The sequence below is a fragment of the Brassica oleracea genome, chromosome C9 (assembly GCF_000695525.1).
Source record: "Brassica oleracea var. oleracea cultivar TO1000 chromosome C9, BOL, whole genome shotgun sequence".
Classification (NCBI taxonomy): domain Eukaryota; kingdom Viridiplantae; phylum Streptophyta; class Magnoliopsida; order Brassicales; family Brassicaceae; genus Brassica; species Brassica oleracea.
Window position 1 is genome coordinate 9,779,589 of NC_027756.1, and position 27,261 is coordinate 9,806,849.

The following is a 27,261-nucleotide window of genomic DNA, read 5'->3' on the forward strand; positions in this document are numbered from 1 at the left end:
TCGTTGCAGAATTACATGATTTTCTTAATTAACAATATACAATCCCTTAAAAGAAAAAACCTAAAGTATTAACTTCCTCAATTATTTAAAAGCCACGAACTCGCATGTGTAGATGTGTCCGTAACCAATTTGTCCTCCTTTTATGTGTTCTAATGGACAGGTCATGGACAAGTCATGGACTCGTCATACGAGTCTATATTCAATTTCTAATTGTTATTTTTATAGACTAAGGGGAGTAAAAGAAAGCGACACGATTTTGTTTTGACTATTTAATAATTTTGTATGAAAGATATTTTCTAGCTTATTACATTACTATAAAGAGATTGTACATGACTAAATGTTTGGACAGAACTTACCAAAATGGCGGCACATCCATAAACTCATTTTGTGGTTATCTCCGATCCTTGTTCGGAAACTCACCGGGCACTACGCGTACGGCATATACGGGTCTAGCAATTTATTGAAATATCAAAAAAAAAATTGAGTATTATACGGAAAGAAATTTTTTATACTTTTATATGTATAATACCACATTTTATACATATAATACAAAATTTTTGTATACTACATGTTTATAAAAGACACAGTATTAATACTAAAAGTCATAGGTTTATAAATAATTAAATACATACCAATTAGATCACAAAATATAATTGTACTTCTTTTAGTTCACATCCATTACAAAATATAATCCACTTACAAGACACAAAAAGATATATATTGTTTTGATTTTGAGAACAACCAAAAGAAATTTAGGATTGCACTTTCAATCCTCTGTTCTTCAATAATCAAACAAATATATTGGCTCGATCTTGTAGTGGAGTTGATGCGTTAGAAGTTACAGCCTCATACTTGCCTGAAAGTGAAGATAAAAAAGATGAGACAGTTAAAATTTGAGTTAGAAAAGCTAAAGACAAACAAGAAATCAAGTTTTACTCTACTGCTGAAGAGGCTGAAAATCATGAAAGATAGGATCTTCTTGGAAGACATCAGGTTCAAAATTCATGTCTACAATATCTTCATCTTCTGATTCAAAATCATCATCATACAGATCTCTTACTCTTGGGGTTTGGGTGGTAAGCACAAAATTAAAATCACTGTCCATTTCTTCTACATGCTCCACAAACCAATCTCCAACAGTGTCTTCATTACCATCATCAAATTATAACCCCAACAGTATACAAAAAGATAAATTTCCATTCACGTGAACCTTTACCTTATTAGCAATAATCGACAAAGTCAAGTTCTATAACAAACAAAACTAAACTTTTCTACCGAATTATAAAAGAAATAAACTTAAGACACAAAGCTGAAAAATCCACAATTTGAGAAGAAGCTTTAATAACTTAAAACATGAATGGTTTAGTGTTTATTACCTTGAATCTGGTACATTAATAAGGATTTGCAATCGATATATGGACGAATTTGATTCACGTTGATTTGTTTTGGATTCACTTGAACTGAGGAAGATAAATCGAAACTAGGGTTATCAGAACTTCCCAATTCTGTTGTCGGGAAAGAGAGGAGAAGATATACACTTTTTAAGTACTAATGAGCTTTTAATATTGGGTCAGATTGTATTAACTATAAAGTTAAGTTGGCTGATTTTTTTTTCAAATTCCACGTTCGCCTAACGTTATAATACGGTCTCCGCGGGAAAAAATCGGTTTACTGTAGAAACCAACCGAATTGGTCCAACTCGCTACGGTGAGCTAACGATTTACGATTACTCGGCCGATTAATCGGCTAGGCGACCGATTTTTTGAACAAGGTCTACAATACATGTTTTCTGTATAAACTTGTTGTCTCACGTGATACTCGTTTTCCAAATTGTTGTTTTATAACACTTCAAGTTATATGTATTCTATAATATCAGGCGACAGCAACATTTACCAAAAATATATTAATGGAGAAGAAGCGAAATAGTTCCACACTCGAATAAGGATTATGAGTTGAATGGTTATGGCGACTCGTATCCCACTCTTTCCTGAGTTTCGGTGGCATAGGACCTTCGATCCTTTGAACAAAATTTCACTATTTTATTCTTTAGGAACTCCACGTTGTTAACTATCATTCTTCTCTCTCATACTTTTTTTTTTTTTGCTTTAGATCTCTCATACTTTTTTTACAATAATAAATCAAAAACCAAAAGATTGTGGGAAAAAAAAAACTTAACAGCACCAATTATGTCCTAGTCTTTATTGCTTGTATAAAAGCTTAAAGATTAAAAAACTTAGAGAATTTTATAATTTCTCATCGTATGATCGTATCTAGCTAAATTTGTTTATATTTTTGGCTTACAATTTCATATTTTCGGTTTCGGTTTTAATAAATATATTTTATCATTTGGATAAAAAGTGTCTCCAATAAAAATCAACTTTAGAACTTCAAAATTTTATAATCTATAATTTCTACTATACTTTTGTATTTTAAGAATTTCTGGAAAAAAAAACAAAATGAAAGAAAAAAATGGCACTCCTATCATTTTACCGGATTTAAACCATTGATCTAAAAAAGCCAAATTTAACAGTCTATAGAAAAGAAAACCAACCATCAAGAATACAAATAACATAAACCATCGATTTTTAAACTAACATAACTATACAGCCGCACAAGTTGAAAACGAATACAACTCATGCATGCATTATAGAACCAACCAAAGCTGTTCGACCACTATAATCTCCTTTTCTCCTTTCTCAAGAACTGCTAGGGTGTCCGCAGAGCGGCGCCCACTAAAGAAAAAATAAAACATTCGCTTATGGCATCATATATGTAAACAAATTAATTTAGGTTTGGAAACGATAACTAATGTGATGAGCATAAACGATGAGTATCTCATAACTGATTTGCATGGAGTTAAGATTAGTATGTTCCCAAATTATTTTTCCATTTATATAGTTTTATATGCACCCTTTTAAAAAATTCTGCTTTTTATTCAATTTGTATTTAATTAGAGAAATGTTTAATTAGACAAATGTTTATTCATATTTTTATCTATTAATAGAAACTAGTCTTACTTTGTTTTTCTAAATACTGTTATTGAAACAAATGAATAATTAGAGATTAGTTAATTGAAATAAAATTTCTATAATTTTTTTTAAAAAATATGCTTGAAATTATGGATTATATTATTATTTTTGTTTAGGGCATCTAAAACGGTTGTCGCGCCTCTGGATGTCCAGGATTTTGTGGTCATATGGTAAGGGAAAGGGTGCGGGACGCGAACACATTTTAAATTTGATCTATCAGCTGCGCGAAACTAAGTTACACTGTTCATGGACACATATATATATATATATATATATATATATATATATATATATAGACTCATGCTTACTGCTCATTTGCATACACATAGAAAAAGTCTATTTATGGGCTATACCTCATATTGGAAATTAGTGTGGGCCCTTCCCATAAGTCCACGATACCCTATATAAAAACGTTAGGACTTCCAAATTGTTGTTAAGACTACAAATTTTTAAATCCTAAATTAAGACCACAACGTGCTCGTCAATTCCAATTATTATTTCTTTGTACCAGGAAAAACATATAGATCTGTTCGATCGTTATTATTGTTTTATATGTTTTAAAGCATCTCCAATCCAACTGCATAATTTACTGCAAAATGAACAAACAAAAAAAGTGTTATTCCATTTATAGAATAACGATTTTTGTTTGTTCATGATAGCATTTTCCACTCTATTTTGCAGTAAATTATGTAGTTGGGTTGGAGATGTCTTTACCGGCTAATATGATCGACTCCGAAAAAAACACATTTAATACTACTGAGTGGATTGGATATCTGTTTGATCTGAGTTTGAAATGTTTTCTAACTAATGCTAGGGATAGCCAAATCGTCTAGGGACTACCATATAAATTGCATGGATCAAAGCTCAGATCCAAACTAGTCGAGTATTAGTAACTTTGTTCAAGTCGAACCCATGACATAATATATCTTGAAACACAAACACAAGTTATTCTATGTAACACACCACATTAGTTTTTACACAATATTAAGTTGTTGCACAGAATAACTAGATAAATTGTTTATCTAGTTATTATAATTATTTGATTTTTACACACTACAACGTTGTGATAAATAATTTACCTAGTTATTATATAATATGGCATGGTGTCAGATTTTCTCCTGGTTTGAATTAGAAGTAAATAAGCAAGTATTATTTTTAGGTAAAGAAAAAGACAAAAGTATTATTTTCTTATTTTAGCGTAAAGCATATACTTGCATTCAATAAACTCCATTCGCAACATGTCAGTCAGTACGTGTTTACTTCACATTGGTCATCACAGGTAAATCTTATCTTTTGATTTTCTAAGGTTCTCTGACAGAGAAGAAAAGCCATTTAGGTAGAGTCTAGTGAGAATGTGACATTATGGGTTCACGACATGTGTCTCTATAGTCTTTTACACCAAGCTCCACTTTTATATATAAACAGCTGGAAAAGCTAAGGAAATCATTTTAATCATTATATATATCACCCATAACAAAAGCAAGTGCAGTTGTGGACCTGTGTAAGAGAGTATGAGTAAATGACTTGCAACCCTGTAGAAGCTAAAGGGGATATCTAGAATCATACATTGTTTTTTTTTGTTCTTTTTGGGGTAAATTATCATATAATTACTATTTGCTGAGATGATATCCACTGTATTGTCATTGTATTTAACAATGAAATACGTGTATCACTTGGCGAGGAGGTGACAGACGAAACCAACATTACATCAAAATGTATGAGAATCAATCTCAACCAAATTATGTTTCCAACTCTGAGGAAAGAAGCAGGGAAGATGTTATAGAGATCAAAAGAAACTGCATCAAAACCAATCTAAACCAGCCAGATAAAGAGAGAACAAAAATGTAACCGGATATTTGATAGTTAAACCAGGGAATAAACCAAAGTCTTACAAACAGAAACAAGAAACAGAACAGAAGCACAGAAGCTCTGCTTTGCCAGCTTCTCGTTGCTGCTTCCACTAAGTAATGAACCTTTAAGCCTTTTAAAGGTTGAAGGCAAAGGTATCACATACTGAAAGGAGCAAAAAGAAGCTTAGAGCAAAGACAAGCTTTTCCCCTATATCTATCTTTCTATCTATCCCCATAACACACACACACACACACAACGACCTTTCTACATTGTTCAATATTATATCAGACAAAAGATAGTTTGTTTTTGGAGTTTGTTTTTCAGACAGCACCGGGCTGCACCGTACCGTTCCTAAGGTACTTCGCCTTGTAGAAGTTTACCCTCTTAGGGGCAATGATCTCTGTCGCTCCCAACACACACTTGTGGTACGAGAAATCTTCAGTTGTTCCGTCTGTTCTCACCACCTCAAAGCAACGAGCATTCCCGTGCTTAGAATTAGCCACCTCCAAAGACAAAACCATGTCAGGATCTTTTGATGTTTTTCAAGAAACATATAAAGAGTTATTTTTCTTATGATGATTGTACCTTGATTCCTTTGAAGCCTGGTCCTATCTTCTCATCTCTGTTGGGGTGGAAGAGAAGAGCCATCATCAGAAGTCTCCCGTCCAACTCATTCAACGTAGCATCAATCTCGTAACTAACAAAACAAAAAGCCAAGAGGATGATTAATCCTTAGATTCTTTACTGTTCCTGGACCAGAATAGTCAAAAGTTATGTTTCCTTACTTGTAGAGAATGCGCTTCAGCGACCGAGAAAGCTTTTCCATGTCGTCCCATGTAAAGATCATTCTGAGCTGCGACCTGGTGAGTCCTTTCCCATCGAGTGTCTTGACTGCTTTCGAGAGAGCCGTGTCGAGCAAGGGGAATGGCTGGACCGTGAACTCGTCTGATTTGGGCAAGGAGGAGCTTGTTGCACGGACAGGCTTTTTCTTTGGAAGCGTGGCCGTCCTACTGAGAAAGCCATACACGTCTACCACCGGTGTACTAAACCCATGATTCTGATGAAACGCATGAATACACTAGTTAAAAAACCATTACAAGAAGACGTGAAACAAAGAACAAAGCAAAGAAACGTTTGATTTGATAGGTGAAATACTGAATTAATAGTGATCTAATCTCTAGATAACCTTTCTCCTTATTCCTTCCTAATACTTGTACTAAAGCTTAAGGCCCATAACACGTCATCAAACATCCCATGTGCTCTTGTTGAATATTGTTAGACATATCCTTATCTTAGTAATATTCAAGATAATGTTAAAGGAGTTGTTGTTACCTTAGGGGAGATGATAATCTCGAACTGATCTCCAGTTCCAAAGGAAGGAACTTTGCCCCAAGCCAATGCGTCGATAGATCCTTCAAGCTCGTCTGTGACACCTTCCTTGGCTGCTTTGAGAAAGCATTGACTTGGGTTCTGTAGATATATATTTTAACCAAATGTCAAAACCAATATATTAACCGGGAAAAAGAAGTTGGTACGGTTTAGTTAACAATACCGAGAAGCACGCTTGAGCGAAAGGAGCAGGAGTGGACTCGGCCTGTCTTTGTCTACTCCAACCTTTGGGGTTTAGCGCCACAAACTCTCCGGTGACTGAGAGGGAATCAGCTACAAGAAGCAGATGTTCCCGCAGCATCGCCTTGCCTGTATCCGACACAGCAGACTCCAAATCCTGCCATCATCACCAAAGAAAAAGTCTTAAACACTTTAGAAGCTGCAAGATCAAAAGCAGGAAACTAACCGCTAGGAAGATGCTACGTCCAGCGTCTATTCCGTAAACAGAGCAGCACTGTCGGATATTGTCAGGATGGCTTCTTGTCCAATCGATCATATCCATAATGGGAAGACAGGTTTCGAGAAGAGCGCTCCAGAAGCTCCTTTTGCCACGAACTCCATGCATTGTAACCTTCAAGAAAAGCTCACCCGCAAAGCCTTTCTTATTCCTTTGGGGAGCTTTTGGTCTGTCAACCCATAAGATATCCACCTTTTTAATCTCTCGGTAGCCTGCAAGAAACAACATATGACACGGCTAACAATAACAAAAAGCAAGAACTGTCTGTTTTTTTTTAACCTTTGACAGGAGAGTCGAGAAGAAAAGGGATCAAGACAAGGCGAATAGCATCAAGCTCCAAAGAATCGTGCCTGGAGGCTTCGAGAACAGTAACTGTGATGCAGACTCTATCATCTTCCATTGCCTTATCATCCCAAGAGCAGTGGTTTCTACTCAACAACGCATAATAAACGTATAACAAATTAGTATCGAATATAGACATAAAGATGCCGATATTTTGAGGATGTACTTACTTGCTTTGTATATCTAAATCTATGACATCAAGCTTCAGTTCTTTCTTCCTGTTCGCATACTGCTTGTTTAATGAAGAGACAACAGATTCCAGGTCCAGTTGGTTCTGTTTCAGTACTTTCTGCAATGTTAGAAAAGAGGTACGAAAAAATTAGAATGTTTTTTTTTTCCATATTATAAGACATGTGAGTGGGTTTATATATTTACCTTGGAGATATGAAAATGGCAAACCCACAAGCTCATAGGCATCCTTGTGTTAGTCCTCGGAGAGAATCTATAAACCAAAGAGAAACATTTGTTAGGAGAAGCCACTGAAAGACAGTATCACAGTTAAAGTTACCAACATCATCATGGACGTTGAAACAATCTCTGAGAAACACAGTTTCTCCAAGTGGCTCTTGATGTCCAGTGCCCCGTATTCGAACCCGTGTTTCTTCTTAGAAAGTGTTTCAGACAAGTACAAAGACATTGTCTGTTCCTTTAGACCTTTCTTCGACCCGCACTCCAACACATTCTGCACAAGAAAGAGAGATTTATTAAAAAAAAGTAATAATAAGAAGAAGAGAGAGAGAGAACCTTAAGATTCAGAAGAGGAGAAGTCTCAAGAAGGCTAATGGGCTGGTCAAGCGCGCTGTAAGCAGCCTCGGTGAGAGCGCAAGCAGAAAGCGATCCAACTGCTTCACCGGTCATGTCCTCTTCTGCATCATCACTACTCTCATAACGAAACTGAACCAAATGGTTCCCGAACGAGTTCCTCACCGTCCCGTCGTAAGCAGCGTATATGTCCCTCATAAAGAACATCAGCTTCCTGCTAAGCGTCCCCGGGAGATCAGCATTACCGCTGAAGGAGCTATCTCGGCTCGTCACGGAATGAACAAAAGACTCCAACGGATTCAGACCAGTCAGAAACGAACTCTCAACGACACCAAAGGGAACAAAAGAGTCATGAGCCGTTCGGTCTTCTCCTTTCGCGCCTCGAAGCGGGCTGTTCGGGTCGTTCCACGAGGCGCAAGTCAGCTTCCGTGGAAACCCGAAGGACAACGCAACTGATGAGTTCTGAAGTCCAATGCACATACTGTGCTGAGCGAGCTTCCCCATGTTCCCTTTGCTACCAGCTTTGGACATGACGAGAAACGAGTTCGACTGGTCTCCGTATCTATACGCCAGAGCCTGGACGTCTCTATACGCATCCTTGAAGGCACTAACCGCGAGCTTGCTTAAGGTAGCTGATCTCTGTCTCTCGTAACAGAACAGCTCCAAATCATCAGCGACGACCATATCTTCTCCGTTAACCGCGAGGAAGTCTCTGCGGGACTCGACCATGAGCTGCTGCTTGTTGCAGACTTGCTCAGCTTCTTGCAAACCGTAACTAATCTCCTCCGTTAAGTTTCTCCGAGACTGTGTATCAGATGCGAAGTACAAATCAGATAGAGAAACACTAAGTCCTCGATTCAGCAGCCACTGAGAGAGCATTTCTTGAGCCGAGTAGATTATATCAAGAACTTTCTCTTTATCGTGCTTCATCAAACCCTGGATGAAGTTTCCTTCTCCGTCACGCAACCAACCAGACCCATCGGAAGAAGACGAAAGCTCCCCGTTGGTTACAACCACATTATTCAGAGGGTAAGCGTACTCGAACCCTGGAGGGAAAAGCATCCCAAACAGCTGCTTCCCCGTCCATTGCGGCTCACTTCTCGAACCTCGGATGATCGCAGGCGGAAGAAGCTCATAGGGACAATACATTTGAAGCTGCTGCACCTGAGCTCGGTTCAGGAAACAGTTCGTCTCGACGTTAACCAGATACGCAGCCGTCAAGCTGTCCTGTCCCAACGACAGCAAGTTACGACCGTTCTGTCTGTTAACAAGCTGCTTGTCCAAAGCCACGAGCTCGTCGAGCTCAGCCTTGGCTTGGATAGACTGAGGGACGTACCCGTGAAGACAGTCCCCATCGAAGTCACCACGAAAGGGTAAGCAACAGATGGGGTTTAACGAGACGACGGAGGTAGTGGGGAGGACTTTAACAGACATTGCGATGAGCGAGTGCTGATGAATGGAAGGAGGTCTGTTCATCAACACCGTGTCTCCGTCTTTAAGCGTACGTAAGATGCTGTCTCCCGTTTGGAGATCGTCGATGGCTCGGATACCCACTAAGCGACCTCCTCTCCTCACGTGAGTCTCTCCTTTCTCGAGGAGCTTGTGGAAACAGGAGGTGACGAGGCGTTCTCTGTTCCAGTCGTTGAGATTCTCGGATACTTGAAGCCTCTCTGCGATCCTCCGAGGTATGCCGATCTCGTTGAGCTTGAGATACGGGTCGCCGACAACCACTGTCCGGAACGTGTGGTCGCTTCTTTTACCGAGAAGCACATCTTTCATGAACCTTAGACCGCATAGCTTGGGAGTATCTGACTTCTTCTGGTAAGGGTTTGCAGATTCTTGACTAGGAGACACGTTTTCCGAAAAGAGCTGCGGCCATAAAACAAGAATTAACTTACCATCACAGATGATTACAAGAGAGAAAAGGAAGCTACTGCTTACTCTTGAGTATTGTATGCATTCCATCACACGAGAACTCAGCTCAAGACCATTTCCTTCGAAGCCAACTAGTTTCTTGTAGATACGAGTTCGTTCATCCTAGAAACAAAAGTGTAACAATGAGACATAATATTACATCAAAAAAAAAATAATAATAATTATAGATTTTTGCAACTTACGAAAACTAGTCGAGGACCGGTGAACTGAGTGACCATCTCGGATACACGATGACCGTTTGGCGTAACTGGAAAAGATGCCAGAGGAAGAGAGTCGAACATGGGGATGTCCTTCCTGATCACCCTCTCATCAATCCCACTCAACAGTGCATAAACCTGCCGTTAAAAAAAAGAAAGTGAAAAGTTTCAGACAAATGAGAGGATTTTGGATATTTAACATGTCACACTTGTATACACACCTGTGCGTGCGTTAGAATCCGCCTGCTTGGTTTCAAACAGCTTTCGTCGATATTTGGGTCTTTAGGCATAAACTCCCAATAATCTGGAGGTAGTGCTGATAGTCCCCGTTTACTGAGCTTAACCAGATTGTCTTCACTCACTTCACAAACGATTCCAGATCGCCTAAAGGCTTCTTTTGTTGTTACCCTGAACTTCATTAGAGGGTAATCTGTATTTGACTTGAAAAGTTTCAAAACCAAAAATAACACTTGTAAGAAGAACACACAAGTTTTTCTTTCATTAAAAAAAAGGAGAATGCTATTATTAGCACTAATCTTACAATGCAATATCTACATCTGTCAGGCCGGTCTTCAGGATTCTGTACCAAAGCAAAATGTCAGTATTAGTCTTTACATTTACTCTCTTACATGTAATTAAAAAAGAACTCTTGAACCTGAGACTGAGACTGAGACTGTTTTTTCTTCGTGTATTTACATCCAGGGCAGAACTTGTTCAACAATGTAGCTACCTCCTTAAGTAAATGCGGGTTAATCACCGGATACCTGAGGTTAATAACACCAAAATGCCCTATACAGTAACCCAAAAACAATCATTAATAACCTTCCACATGATAATATCACCAAAATTGGATTCATTAATATGTATATTATACCTTCGCAAACTTTTCTATCTTTGCTGCCACATGATTTGCATATATCATCCCGATTTGGGAGCCCTAACCATGAATCAGTCACTTGATTCGCTGCTTCAACTTCCATGGCAGACATGTTTTTCTATAAAAAAAAAAATATATATATATATATATATATATATATACCATTTACGATTAGTTTTGGCTTAACGCAGACATTAACAGCAGATGAAATGTTATTCAAGGCAGCACTTACTAGATCTTTGTTATTCGAAATGCTAAAGCTTATTGACTTTAGAGTCCCAATAGGCACCTGAAGCTCCTCACATTTTTCCTCCATGTTGCAGAATTACCTACAACCAAGAAAATTCATCAGTAAGGCCAAGTGAAAAAGAAACCATATATTTTTTTCATCAGTAACTTATGATCGAAAATTCAATCTATTAACAGTTCACAAAAATTCAATCTTTTCATCAGTAACCAAACAAGTCTACCACATGATCAAGATATACCACAATTTACAGATAAATAGAAAACTATTGTGTACGGACAAAACACTGAGCAAGTATGTCTTTCCCACTGGCCTATCACAAACAAGATATATTTTTTTTTAAAGAAAAAAGTGGAGATTTTATATTGAAATTACAGATGGAATCTAGCATGAACCCACAAAAGGAGAAAAACATGTTTAGACAAAGCAGATTCTCTAATCTTTCCCAACCCTGAAAAAAAAACCACTTTTTGTTTGCAGAAGACACAAAAAAGGTTCAAACTTTGAAGACACATCATTGAAAGTGTACAAATTTTTGGAACTTTAAACTTAATAATACACATATAATAGATTCACTGATTGAATATCAAAGAGAAGTCTTCAACAAAACCCATAAAGGAGAAAAATCATCTACAGATCAGAAAAGGTGATTCTGTTCCAGACACAAACCCAGAAAAGGTTTCAACTTTGAACATACATTATTTAAATATCAAAGAAAAATCTTCAACAAGACCCACAGAATAGAAAATCATTTAGAGATCATGAAAGGGGATTATTTTTCCAAACACAAACACACATACAAAAAGGTTTCAACTTTGAACACATGTTACTGAAAGTTTGTTATTTTTATGTACCTTCAAACTCAAAAAAAAAAAAGAAGAGCTAAGAAACCCAATAATGGAGTTTGAGAAAGAAAGACAAGAACCCTTCTCAAGAAGGCTCACAAAGAAAAAAAACTCAACTTTGCAAAATTTTGACGATCGCAGTTTCACAGAATCATCGAGAATCTTACAGGGGTTAGTAAAAGAAACTTGGATTTCACAGAAGAGGGTCGATCAAAAACAAAGAAAATCGAGACGAGATTGATCGTAAATACCAAAAAAGGAAAAGAAGAGAGAAAAAAAGAAAGTAAACCAGCAAAGAAGAAGACTGAGAGAACTGAGAGCAATGTAGTAAAAGTTGCTTACTGGTTTTCGAAACCAAACCTGATGCTTTTTGTTTAAGCCGCCGTTTGTTCTCCCGAAGGAAACGGCAAAAGAGGAAGCAGAGGAAACGAAAAATCTGCCTTCAGAGTCTCTTGGATTGTGAAAAAAAAAGAAGGAAGAAGATGTACTTGGAATACCGAATTACCCCTTGACTTGTACTACAATTACTTTAACCTTTTTCGGTATTTCATTCTTTTTTATTTTTAACTTTTATTTGTTTCTCTGTTTAGTTTAGTTACTTTATTTGTATAAGACTTTGAATCTGCCTTGAAAAGCAGAACTTTATAATCCTGCGACTCTCACTTTTCCTTACACTATTTTATTAGCTGTATTAGATTTTTTTGGGGGTTTAAAACCATGTTTAAATTGAAAATTATAAATTATATATCTACGTCAGAAAATAAAAATATATAACTATGTTCCATTTTTTTTAATTTGTTCATCAATTGGTTTTGATAAAAAAGAAAGAGCGAGAGAGGGAGAGAGAGAGAGAATATTTCTTTTTGTTTGCAAAGATGATATTAAAATCTCATAATATTTGTCAACCTATCAAACCATCTCAGATGATACAAATCTCAAAATCATTGTTTTCATTTATAGTTAACTGATTATAATCTAGTATGTTATCTTAGAGTCACTAATAATTTTCTTAATTCAAATAAATCTTTTTCTCAACAAAATTCAATGAATCTATGATTTAGATTGTGCTATAGTACATTGTAAATTCGATGAATATATCAATGTATAACTCTTAATTTTAATAAAACATACATTATAAATTCCTATTTTTCAAGTTTATCTTTGTTAGTTAGTTGTTGAAATGGTTAATATATTTGCATAGATTATTATGAGATGAATTTAATTAAAAGAAAATGGGTTTGACTAGCAACAAAACTTTAAGGGTGTGTATTCAACCAAGAGTTTCAACTGATTTGTATTAAAATGACAAATCTACTGTTATTCAAACATGGATTTAAAAAAACGCTTTAAAATTCAATGTTATTGAACTTGTCATTTCATAAAACACTCTAAAATCTACTGTTATTGAACAAAATTTAAGTTGAAGATTTTGGAGTACTTTAATTGTTTCTAGAGTGTTTGAGGGGAATTACTTAGTTATAAAAATAAAAATTCAAATTTCACTGTTTTAAATGAGATTCTAGAGTGTTTTAACAAAAATCACACCAAATTCTCTAATTCTCCTACAATCATCTACAAACTCATTAAAAATCAAATTACTTCAAATTTCAGATTCAATACACCCTCGATGTTTTAGTTTTGACAAGTGTTTTAACATTCAATATTTAGAGTTTAAGCTTTAGTGTTTAAGGTATAATTCAGGATTTAAAGTTTTGATATATTTAATTAGGTGGTTTAGAATTCACTGGTCGTAGATTAGGGTTTAGATTTTTATATTTACGGTGTATAATTCAGATTTTAGGATTTTAAGATTATGGTTGGAGTTCACCAATATTTAACTAAGGTTTAACGTTCAGTTGATTCATACATTATATGTTTTGTTAAATTTTGTCTAGCATATTGTTACTATTTATAATAAAAAATTAATAGGTTTCTATATTTGTTCTCATTCACATCTATTTCAACCTCTAAAGATACTTATCAAACTATTGTTATCGTTAATATAACTGAATACACAAATGCTTACATTGTAATACCTTAATCAATTTTGAACTAAAACTATTAACCCATTATTAATTTCTAAATTTATCTATAATACAAATATACTTAATATCAAACTATTATTATCATTTACAATACAATTATTTCTTCTTCAAAATATATTATTACCAATATCGTTAACATACGTCAATACAAAAACTATATCAAAATATAATGCATTAAAGCAAAACAGTTTCAAAACAATAGTTTATGAATATTATTCCAATTTATAGGATTAGATTATCAAATCGTCTTAAAAGTATAATAATTACGTTTGGTGTAATGTTAGTATAATTATGTTTGTATAAAAAATAGAAATAAGATTTCTTTTTGGACAAATAGAAATAAGAATCGTGTTATTTATTTTTGAACTAATTAGTGTTTTTTAGTTAAGTAAATATGAAAAATCACATTCTTTGAAATTATTGACTGTATTATATTTTTAAAATAAAATACGAAAAGTGACAACAGTTTGAAGATATTATCACTCTTCTAAAGTGTTTCCAGTTTCATTATTTTATAAATGGTGCTTCTTCGAGCTTTTGACTTCGAAAGGGGAAACGGACTTGGATCTACAATTCTATACAGAGCTGGACAGCTGGTAACTGAAGAACGTTGTTTATTTTAGCTTATAATTTGATGGTGCCCATCTTGGGGACCTACATCGCTTGCCTAGACTACTGAACATGGTCAATCTATTCACTCTAACGCCAGTGGCAGCAATTAGCAAATCGTTTTCAAACAGTATTTACAAAGCATGTCATGTTTAAAATACGTCGAATAATTATATTAATATGATAAGTTAACAATTTAAAACGAGTTTTTTTTCCTCACTACAGCTTTCGCCTGAAGTCTTTAAGAATCGTACAAAAGACATAAGCGAAGTGTGACGACAGCAGTCAAAGAGAGAGGGTACGGCTGTAAACTCAACAATCTCTTCTTTTTTTTTGGTCAAGGAAAGCTTCATTCAAGTTAATTAAATGTGGTTCGTACAACTAAACCGAAAACTTGCTTTGCAAGGTTGTCATCAAGAGCAAAGTTACTGCGGTTACGAAATTTGAAACAAACAGAATCAAAAGAGTTTGCTAGAGAGATAATGTCGGAGACGATTCCTTGGAGATAGAAGAAATTCGTTTCGCCTTCAACTGTTGTCACCAGTTGTTTGGAATCGGTTTCGAAGATCAAGTTCATCAATCCTAAGGACCATACATGTTCCATGGCTTCTCACAATGCTAGGCCCTCTGCCACAAGAGACGAAATCACAAAGGAGATTGGTTTGCTGTGAGATGTGATAATCTCTCCATTTGTGTGGTAGAAGCTCCACGCTACACCGGCGATCGGGGTTCCTGTCTCCATGCCGCATCAGATCTACATATAATCGCATCGATTGGGGCATCAATCAGAGGGGGGAGACGGAGCTTCTTGCCGACAGCGTCAGATCTCTGAGCTTCCTGCCATTCTTTGGCGTTAATCAGAGCTTTAAGGGTTGTCTCCTGAGAAGTGAAAGTTCGATTCTGAAAGATTTTTTGGTTTCTTGAGATCCAGATTACCTAAATAATCCAAGCTCCTAGATGCGTGGAAGAGACGCCTGAGGGAGGGAGCAGTGTTTTCCTTTTTTCTTGTTGATCCAGATTACCCAGATCAACAATCTCTTCTTCTTCTTCCTTTTTTCCTACAAACTCATCAATATTTGTGAACCAAATAATAATTAATATTATTCTTAATCTCATGTTTTTTTGTGTGTAGATCTTATAGATTTTAAGTTACATGCACTGAAAGGTTGAGTTGGAAATAGTGTTACATTTTTATCGTGTGCAATTACACGTGTATATTTTTAAATTCAAACTTGAGTTATGACATAATGGTATCATCGATATAAAAAATCAAATGATATAATCTACTCATATTTGAAATTTAACTTGGCATTTTTAAATTTGGATCTATTAAATATGTTGTGACTTAATATTAGTAAATCATTTAAATTATGGACCTACCTAAAATAACTCAATCTAATTAAGATAATATTTGGTAACTAAAATATTACCGCATAACTACCTCCTTAAATATTGCCAACTAATTATTGTTATTTAAATTTCGCTTACACATATAAATTTTAAAACAAAGGTTTGTATTATTATAGAAACAAAGTTTGATAAATGTGGAATCACATACCATATTCTTATATATTCACCCTTACATAATTTTAATTTTATAGATGACTATGTATTCATATATATATATATTCAGTAGTATCTAATCCTAATTCTCCCGTGTATTTTGTAACCCTCCTATCCTACCTCACTAATAATATTTAACCTTCTTAACGTTCCAAACGTGACATACCTTTTGAATCTTATAAATTATATATTGCTATACCTTTGTAAGAGAAACTATATATATACTATATATAACAAATAAATAATACGTTACATACCAAAACCATGACTATTAACATATACTATATATCGTCCATAGATTTTCCGGTACATTTTCTACACATTTCAATTTTATAATAGATAAATTATATCCCAGCTTTCAATTTTTAAATTCAGAATGAACAAAATAAATCTTTATTCTGAATAGAAAAAAATTCATTTGGCATATCATTCTAAATTAAAAGATGAATAAATCATTGATTACTGTTATACTATAAATTTCACAATTTTAAATTTGTGCATTTTTTGTTTAAATTCTGTAAACAAAAGATATTTTTTGTTATATTATAAACTTATGTAACCATATATTTTGAATAACTTTTCGTGTAAATTAAAATGATATATATTTTAAATAGCCAACCTACAATATTGTTTAAACTGAAAATTAAATAAATAAGTTTTGTATTGTTCAACATATATTTAGTTTAACGATTTCAAGAATATTCTTATAATTAATTTTACATAATTTCATATCTAAATTCAGATCCATGCGCTCGAATTGAACTAAAAATTTTGGATTCCAAACATTGTTATTTGAACAAAGCCAAAAACTAAAATAACAAAACCCAAAAGAAACCAAACTCAAATTTATATATATTCGAACCATTACTATACTACGTAAACCAAAGTTTACAAAATATCATTAAACCATAAAATTTTAATTTTGAAACATAAATTATAAATATAAATGATGCTAAATTATAAATATAAATATAAATAATTTCGCGCAACCGCGCGGGTCAAAATCTAGTTGTACAATTATAGTTGGGTTATGTGTAAAAACAGTCTGTGTTTTAAATAACCTTAGCCATTTGCTATTATAATATAGCTAATGGTATCTGAATTTAAATTTTATGAATGGATATGATTTGTAATCTAGTATTTTCATTAACCATTCTTTTAGTTATCCAAGTTTAATATATCTGGTTTTAATATAATCAATTTGACATATTAATTAGGATTAAATCCAAAAAAGAAAATCGTATGAAAAACTACATGTAGTATGTATGATACCAGGCTGAATAGTACCCCACTGTAGAAAACTAAATGTTGTATTTTTTTTATCAACACTAAATGTTGTTTATAATCCAACAAAAGGCCCCGAATATCATAATGTAAGTTGTAAAACGAACAATTAAGTCTTAAATTCATTTACTATAAAGTCAAAAACAAATTCAAGAGGCGTAGTTTTTTTTTTTTTTTTAAACTAAGAGGTGTAGTTTCTACGCTCGTTTCTTTCTTTTTAGCATGGGAACCTGATCAGTCTCATCAACATGCAAGGGTGGAGGCAGTGAAGGAGGTGTGGGGTCAGCTGACCCCACTACTTTTTAAAAAAATATATATTCTTATTTAAGAAAATTTGTATTAGTCCCATTAAAACAAAATTTGACCCCACTAAAAATATAACTTCACAAGAATAATCACACACATTAAAGACTGAAGATAATTTAAAATTATATAAATAATATATTTATTTTATTTGTTAAACATTTGATTTATATTAATTTTAGCTTAACTTTCAATAAACACGTTTTCTAATGTTAAATGTTAGTTACATATTTCAATAAAGCCCGAATTATATTAGGTCAAATAACTAATATTAAAAAAAATTGAAATTAATGAGTGAATTTGAAAAAAAAGATTTGTACTTCTTTTTGGGACAAAGGCAAAACGGAAGAACTCTCATGTTCCCCAAGCAATTTTTGGATATTTCTTAAATAAGTTTTCTATTTTTTTATATACACTCTCCTCTTTATTTTACCAAACTAGAAATGATTATGATTCACTGATTCAATAAAATGTTTAAGGTTTGTTTATAGGCAAATCTCCAAAATAGCACCTTTGTAAGTTTATATCATAAAAATAGCACTCAAAAACTAAAATGACCAAAATAGCACATTTCTAAGTTTATCCTTTAAAAATTTTAATTTTTTTATTTTTCAAAATTTGAAATCTTATCCCCAAAACCTCATTTCTCAACTCTAAACTCTAAACCCTAAACTCTAAACCCTAAACCCTAAACTCTAAACCCTAAACCCTAAACTCTAAACCCTAAACCCTAAACTCTAAACCCTAAACCCTAAACTCTAAACCCTAAACCCTAAACTCTAAACCCTAAACCCTAAACTCTAAACCCTAAACCCTAAACTCTAAACCCTAAACCCTAAACTCTAAACCCTAAACCCTAAACTCTAAACCCTAAACCCTAAACTCTAAACCCTAAACCCTAAACTCTAAACCCTAAACCCTAAACTCTAAACCCTAAACCCTAAACTCTAAACCCTAAACCCTAAACTCTAAACCCTAAACCCTAAACTCTAAACCCTAAACCCTAAACCCTAAATCCTAAACTCCACCATTTAACTCTAAACCCTAAGTTTGTGACTTTTGATAAAACATTAAGTGCTATTTTTGTGACTTTTGACCTTGAGTGCTAGTTTGGTAACATAAACTTGATTTAGTGCTATTTTTGTCTTTTTCTCTTTGTTTATATTCATGATCTATCTGTGTATTTTTTTACAACTAATTTTGTTTTTAGAAGTAGATTAATCTTTTAAATTTATCAGTTAACTAATGGATCAGTTTCTGAATCGGCAACAAAATGTCAGCGAGTGAAAATCGTCAAAAAATAGTATTGCAATATCGCATTAGTAATGAGTTTCTAAACTTTTTCTGATTTGTTTTATCGAAAAGATTTTAAATTGTAGTAAATAATTATGATAAACAAGTTTTAAGATATGAATGCTTTTTTTTTTGTAAACTAAAGATATGAATGATCATAGAGTATATTTATAGTTTTTCAGTGGTTATAAATTATGTATTTGGAAAAAACAATTTGACCCCGGTACAAAAATTTTCTGGCTCCGCCACTGTCAACATGAAATCGACAATTGGTATACATGAAATCGACAATAAGGTGCATCATTTATCGTGCATCATGTCAGACATCTGATGAGACGGATTCGCTTGCAATCTGGTAGTATTGTTTTTTTTTCCGACATCAATCTGGTATTGTTAGCCAGCTGATTTTGGAAGGAAATAAAGTATACTGTATACATAATAGACTTATGTAGATTAAGATATAAGTTTTGAACCCACATATAAGATACATAGATTACAAGTTTGTAGTTGCACAAAAAAAAAAGATTACAAGTTTGTCAGCAAATCGTGAGAGCAAACAAAAACGCGAAGGGCCTGCTTTTTGTAAAGCAACCTATAATTTTCCACTAGAATATCATGTTCTCTGGTGTGCAGGAGGTACTTTCTTCTTTTCAGTTTCAAATTTTCTTCTTCTTTTTATTCCAAATTGTAATAATGATGCTTGTTTCACTATATAAACTAGGTAAGATCGTGAGAATGTCGTAAATATAATTTAATTTACCTTTCAATAAAGTGTTAAATAGTTGAAAAATACAATTATAGACAACACTGATAATGTAATGTTCATTATAAAAAGTTCACTATACATGTTAACAAAAAAAGTTTAAAGTAATGTTAGACACAAATATAGAATCTGCACTATATTTTGCTGCGAACTTTTGATTATTAAGTCATATATGTGGCCATGCTTCTTTATGTTTCAAAAACATGGACAGATAAGCATTATACTTTCTAAGTAGTTGTGTAATTATTTTGGGACTGCGTATCTTAAAACTTACTGAAAGTATGTAAACAACTCATATAAAAACGATAACACATAAACTCTAGTTTGAAACTGTAATTTTTTGGGTTAAGAAAGTTGAAATGTTTTTCAAACCATGATTTATGTCACTCTAGCCTCGACCACATTAAAACTCACTCTAACCTCAACTAAAACCATCTCAATACTCTCTTCACTTGCAAAAATATTGTTTGTAGAGATTGATGATTTTCACTTTTATCTTCACATGGTTTTAAATGGCTTCAAATCAGAGATCAGACTGATCGCAGCCGCTGTCTATCTAGGTTTGGTAGAGAAAAAAAAATTTGTATGGAGGGAGAATATGAGTAAGACGGTCTTTAAACTTGGCTTATATAGAATGTATGAAGGAAACCTATAATTAATTCTTAAGATTTAGCGAATTAATACGTAGATATAGATTGTTAATGTGATTGTAGCCTGATTTGAGCAAGAGCTTTAATGTAGATTGATGCGTTTGAGCAAACTTACCAAAAATGTACGTTATGAGCGGGACCAATTTTGATTTGATGTGCACACGAAGTATCTCATTAATAAAATACCATATTTGCGTTCTTAATATACATAGCAAATCTTGAATATAATGCATTGCGGTGATATAACTCAAGTTTAGGATTCTCGAAATCGAATTGCCATTTAGGCTCAATTCCGTCCAAGTAAAAATATTTATATACCACTATATATCTGCTTTCCTAAAATAAAAGATATAAACAAACCATGTATTAATCAAACGTATAATAGCTTTATACCGGTTTTGAGGCTGTGTTCATTATTATGGTTTTTGCCTTTGGTTAAGTTATCAACTCATAACCCGCAAATAATTTCAATTTGATATGTGTCAATCCATTAATATTGTAAGACAATTCTAATTTTTTTTTGTTTGGTTTAACGAAAATATTTAGCACCTAAGTAAAAAATAATAATTTCAATTCCTTGGTTTTCATTACTGCAAGGACAGTCTGAGTTATTCTTTTACCAAATTATGAATGTGATATATTGAGTTTTTTTTACTGAGTTCATGTGTTTTATAGAAATCAAACAATCGTAATTGTTAGTGTAATGTGGGTGAACCCGACCAGAAACTCATTGTTTGATAGTATGTGTTTAGATGAGAATGGTTTATTGGTCTTTTATGGTGTCATCATGTTCACTGATTTCAAAGTATGTAAAAGACACTTATACATTCCATTTGTACAGGTGCTCTGTTTGTCTTCTCTTTTTAATTAGTTTTTGTAAAGCTTTTGTTTTTGTGCATGTCATATTCCTTTTACTTGCAGACAAATAGATTACGGTGATACGAAATTGTTACGATTAACTTAAACAAAAAATGATATTGAAGCATTATATATGGGACAACGTCTTGATTTATAATTATATGAGATAAAGACAACGGTAGGTTGAATGCAATGGCATATTCCGTAAATATTCTAGTAAAAACAGGAGTTTTAATTATTGTGGCTGAGAAGGATTATCAGCCACACATAAGCAAAATGGCACAAATGTAAATAAGTTACAAAATAAAGGTTATTTTTTTAAATTGTTTCTCTATTAATAAGAAAGTGATGATTTTTGTATCTTATTCTGCATACATTGTTCCCTTTCAAATGTTTCTCTTTTTACCACCTGAATTTTTTTATTAAAACAAAAATATTTAAGATACAAAATCAGAAAAAAAAATCCAGTTTTCCATTAAATAAACTCTCTCAAGTACCAGCCACAACACAAACTAGGAAGTTTACGGATGAGATGGTTCCAAGTTACAAGTTATAAGAAGTTTACTGTTTTTTCATCGTCTAGAATTTAGGGCATCCCCAGCTCCATTCTATTTTCACTCTAAAATAGAGGTTAAAGTAAAAATGTTTCAATGGTACTCTATTTTTCACTCTATAATAAAGTGAAAATATGTTTACTCCAAATATAGAGTAACTTATTTATTTTTTGTTCATCACTCTATTTCTACTCTAAAATAGAGTACCATTGGAGCAAACTCAAACTATATTATAGAGTTACTCTATTTTTGAGCAAAAAATAAAGTAAACCATTGGAGCTGGTCTAAGCTTCCAACGTTTAAAATAACAAAACATAACCATGTGGTCGAGTGGCGAAGACGGCTCCAAAACTTCGTAAAGAATCTGGATTCGAAATCTCACATTCAAATTATACATTCTTGTGACCAAGCGACAAGGCTATCTAATTTTCCTTACGAGCAACTGCATACGTGGCACCGGTGGACAAGTCTCCGAGATTAATTGGTTGGGTCTCGGCCCGTCAGATATCCCGGATCAACAAGAAAAAAACATTGTTTACAGAAGGTTTATTTGAGTTTAGAGAATTTTAAAGTATTCCTTATGCTATTTTGTATGGTTATATGACTTGTGATCAAAGCAAGTGTCTATTTAATTATTTTCTCATAAAACGTGCCCATTTAAATATGTACACAAAATGCCATGAGCGATATTTTGGTTTCAACTCCCAATAGTAGTTGCATGTTCATTAGAGCCATCTCCAAAAGAATCAATATAATTTCAAATATAGAATTGTTTATTTTCCAAAAAAGAATTTCAAAACTTCAAATTTAAAGTTTCGAAGAATAAAGCTCTATATTTGAAGTTTTTCTACTCAAAACATACTTTTATTTACATTTTGACTCTTACAATTATACACATCACATTTATGATTCTTAATTATTTTTTTCGTTAACTATTTTAATCCATTAAATTTTATATCACATAAGTATATCAAATTTGTTTTTATAAATTTAAGTTTTACACGTAAACTAAATAAAAACTTTAAAACAAGATTTAAAATATTTCAAAACTAAATTTCAACAACAACAATATTACAAAAGAAACTTAATATTTTTTTTTAAAAAAGGGTACATGAAGACATAATTAATATTGATATAAATTTTTTAAACATGTGCTAGTTATTTATAAAATTTTTATAATTTTAAATTAATTATGACAAATATAAGGACCATAGTATAAAACACAAATAATTTTAAAGTAATTAGATTTGAAGTTTTACTTTTGGAAAATAACACTTTTAAACTTCAAATATAGAATTTTGGCAAGTTTGACCTGAGGTCAATGTTTATAAAAAAAACATACATGACAAGTCGGATTCTACTATTATTTACTAAAAGCTAATTTTCCTTCGTATATCTTTAACTCGTTATAAAAAAAAATTTTAAACCAAAAAAGCTTTATAATTATTATTTTCACATCGGCGGACCAATTATCAAAGCTACGTTCTTGTTTTCTTGTGCGGCCATTGGTAAAAGCAATTCATTTTATGTATGGTGGGACCACGAAATCAACTTTCCTGCCAAGGGCAAAACCCGACTGGCTATTTATATAATTGGCTACGTGTGCTAGTTGGTTTATATATATTAGACGTTTCATGTTCCTTTTCTTTATGATCACATATACACACATGCAATCAAAATACTGAATTTAGTTATCTATTTTGTTTTGGTATTGTCTGTTATGTTAGATACTCCCTCGTTTCACAGTACATGATGTTATTGTCTTCGTTTCACAGTACATGATGGTATTGTCTGTTATGTTAGATATTCCCTCGCATCAGATTTTCGAATTGTTCCATCTACAAACCCAAACTTCTTCCAGCTTTGAGTACAAGACGGATATTGGTAGACTACTTGTCATAATTAGGTCGCTGAAGGAGCGGCTGAGAAACCACACTACCAGGATTATCTTATGAAGATATATCATAAGAATCAATTGTTCTTCGTGTTTTCACCATAACAGCTGCAACAACACCATCGTTTCTCATGATAATGAATCAAAAGTTCTGCTTCATCACAAAGAACATGATCTAGACAAGGTCAAAGAAACGAAACGAATAAAAACAGATTCAAGGATTGACATCAAGCAAAATTGGTAGGATTTCACAATTGCTCTGATATCATGTCTGTAAACTCAAAATATGAAAAACAGTTTTCTTTTTTTTTTTGTTTCTTTGGCCTGAAACGTAGTACATATACACAGAGATTATACCTAAGAGTTCCAGAGTATTTGTCTAAACTATCTTAATACAACTCATAATATACACATCAATATTTACAGATTTAGTCAAAAAATAACAAGTCATGTCGATAGAGATAACTTAATGAAATAGTGATAAATTTTATTTAAAAGACTGAGAACATCATTTGTTTATTAAGTGTACGTTTAGATAACGATCTTTCTTATCATTCATCTTTGCAATACAAAGTGTGTATATACAAGACCTTAAGGTCGGCCAAACCTAGCTATCCTTTGTCGAAGAAGGAATCATTAACTACATGTATATCCCCTTTATTCACATTAGGAAATATAACATTACATGAATATATGGCCAATACTCCCCCTCAAGTTGGAGTGTGAAGATCTTGAACACCTAACTTGGACATTAACTTCACAAATTGCTGACGACCGAGTGACTTGGTTAGGATATCAGCAATCTGATCATTGGTGCGAATGTGTTGAGTAACAATCGTACCATCTTTGACTGCATCACGAACCGAATGACAATCGTTCTCAATGTGTTTTGTACATTCATGGAAGACATGATTAGCAGCTATGTGTATAGCAGCTTTGCTATCACAAAAGAAACGAGTTGGAGAGCTTTAATCAACACCTAGCTCAGTCAACAAACGCCGAAACCACTTTGTCTCACGAAGAGCAGCAGCCATAGCTCGGTATTCTGCTTCAGCGGAAGAGTGTGAGACTGTTTTCTGTTTCTTTGTCTTCCAAGAAACCGGAGATCCACCAAGCATGACAACAAACGAACTCAACGACCGGCGTGTTAACAGACATGACGACCAGTCAGCATCACAATATATTGTGAGTGTAAGATCTGTATCTGACTTGAGTAATACCCCCTGACCAGGTGATCCTTTTAAATATTGAACCATACGAAGAGCCGCTTCCCAGTGAGCTATTTTTGGAGCTTTCATAAATTGAGAGTGAATGTGAACAGCGTAACATAATTCTGGTCGAGTGTTGAGAAGATAAATGAGACGACTCAGTAGTCTACGATACTTCTTTGGATCATCAAGTAGCGGACTGACCACTGTCGATAAACCATAATTCTGCTCAATAGGTGTCGCAGCAGGTCGACATCCAAGATTTCCAGTTTCCGCAATAATATCCAAGGTGTATTTTCTCTGTGTTAAGAAAATTCCTTCGGGTCCTCGGCTTACTTCAATACCAAGAAAATACTTCAATTTTTCGAGATCTTTCATACTAAAACACCGGCTCAAATACTCCTTAAATTTCTGAAGCATATAAGCTTCATTCCCACATATAAGAAGATCATCGACATAAATGAGCACTCGTAACTCAATGTTTCCACGAGCATAAGAGAACAGTGAGTAATCTTCGTATGACTGAATGAAGCCAAAACGTAAGAGAGCATCAGAAAACTTCTTAAACCAACAGCGAGGTGCCTGTTTGAGCCCATATAACGCCTTGCGTAAGCGACATACTTTGTCTGGAAACTTATGTCGAAAACCTGGAGGAATCTTCATGTAAACTTCTTCTTCAAGATCTCCATGTAAAAACGCATTGTTTACATCCATTTGGTAGACTTCCCATTGTCTTGCAGCTACTAGACGCAAGAGGGAGCGTACCGTGTTCATCTTGACCACATGCGCAAATGTCTCAGAATAGTCTTCACCTTATACTTGCTTATTACCTTGCACAACAACCCAAGATTTATATCTCTCAACCGTACCATCAGCATTGTACTTGATCTTATGAACCCATTGACTACCAAGGGCAACTTTGCCAGACGGAAGATCAGTAATATCCCATGTCCGTTGATCTTCAAGAGCTACAATCTCAGTTTGCATTGCATCACAGAATACTTTTTGAGTCACTGCCTCTTTAAAGTTTTTCGGTTCACAAACAGCAGTGATAGCTGCCAAATAAGCTCGATGTCCTGGAGAGAACTGGTCATCTGAGACAAAATCAGATAGCGGATAAAGAGAAGTACCTGGAACAGCCGGTAACGAGGACTGAGATGTGGACGGAGACAGAGCATGATGGGTGTCGGGGTCTACTGGAACAGCATTGTATGCAACAAAGTCTTTTAGACGCACGGATTGTGTCTTTTCTCGATGACCTCTCCCAAGTTTTTCATGAGGAATTGACTCAGATGTATCACCAGATTCTGTAGGTGTAACTATTTCGGCAGTCTGAACTTCTTCTATGGCAGGAGGAATGTGTGTATCTAATGCATTATCAAGTTCCTCTGCAACATTATTACTCCCCCTGTCGACTGATGTCATCAGCCAGTCTTCATCATATTCTGCCACTGGTGGAGCAAGATCTGTAGACAACTTCGTCTTCTCCGCATACAGAAATACATCTTCTTGAAAAACTACATCTCTAGACACTAAGAATTCATTCTGATCCATATCATAAACTTTCCACCCTTTCTTGCCGAATGAAAAAACCAACAAATACACACTGACGACTGCGTGAACCGAACTTGTCTTTATCACAAGCAGCTCGATGAACATAACATGCCGAACCAAAAACTCGCAGTTGCTTGTAATCAGGCTTCACACCATGTAAGATCTCATATGGCGATCGACCCTTGTGGACTGAAGAAGGTGTTCGGTTTATTAAATACGCAGCAGTCAATACCGCTTCTCCCCAGAACTTGATAGGAAGACTCGCCTGGAACATGATAGCACGTGAAACATTCAAGATATGCCGATGCTTTCTTTCGACTCTTCCATTCTGTTGAGGTGTGGCAACACAACTCGTCTGATGAACTATTACATGTTCTCGAAAATACGAAGAAAGTGCCATGAACTCCATACCATTGTCACTACGCACCATCTTAACGGACTTGTTGAATTGCTTTTCTGTATAAGCAAGGAATTGTAGCAGTACTCGTTTCACCTCCGATTTCTCCAGCAAAAGGTATGTCCATACTGCTCTAGAGAAATCATCTACAATCGTCAAGAAGTACACTGCACCACAAGAAGATGGAACTCGATATGGACCCCAAACATCGACATGAATAAGTGAAAAACAATCCTTTGTTTTATTCGTACTATCATAGAATACTTCACGTGTTTGCTTAGCTCTATAACAAATGTCACAAGGACCAGAACCAGCTACTTTATTAGAAGAAAAAGACAAATCCGAAAGCACTAAA

At 34.1% G+C, this 27,261-nt stretch overlaps 1 protein-coding gene across 2 annotated transcripts; it reads right to left on the reverse strand.

Annotated features, from left to right (window-relative positions):
• Positions 1-4,881: 4,881 nt before the first annotated feature.
• Positions 4,882-12,390, reverse strand: LOC106319336 (DNA-directed RNA polymerase IV subunit 1). 2 transcript variants are annotated; one of them, XM_013757627.1, is made up of 19 exons: positions 12,292-12,390; positions 11,072-11,168; positions 10,837-10,957; positions 10,618-10,751; positions 10,504-10,542; positions 10,184-10,402; positions 9,948-10,100; positions 9,772-9,867; positions 7,813-9,699; positions 7,581-7,750; positions 7,444-7,510; positions 7,239-7,357; positions 7,006-7,154; positions 6,676-6,938; positions 6,433-6,606; positions 6,213-6,350; positions 5,666-5,937; positions 5,466-5,577; positions 4,882-5,383 (listed from the first exon to the last, which is right to left on the reverse strand). In XM_013757627.1, the coding sequence occupies exons 2-19, from the start codon at positions 11,153-11,155 to the stop codon at positions 5,201-5,203; spliced, it is 4,380 nt and encodes a 1,459-aa protein (XP_013613081.1). In that variant the 5' UTR covers positions 11,156-11,168; positions 12,292-12,390; the 3' UTR covers positions 4,882-5,200. The 2 variants fall into 2 exon arrangements, with proteins under 2 accessions (XP_013613081.1, XP_013613080.1); XM_013757626.1 differs by having other exon boundaries at positions 5,162-5,383; positions 12,274-12,388.
• Positions 12,391-27,261: the final 14,871 nt, after the last annotated feature.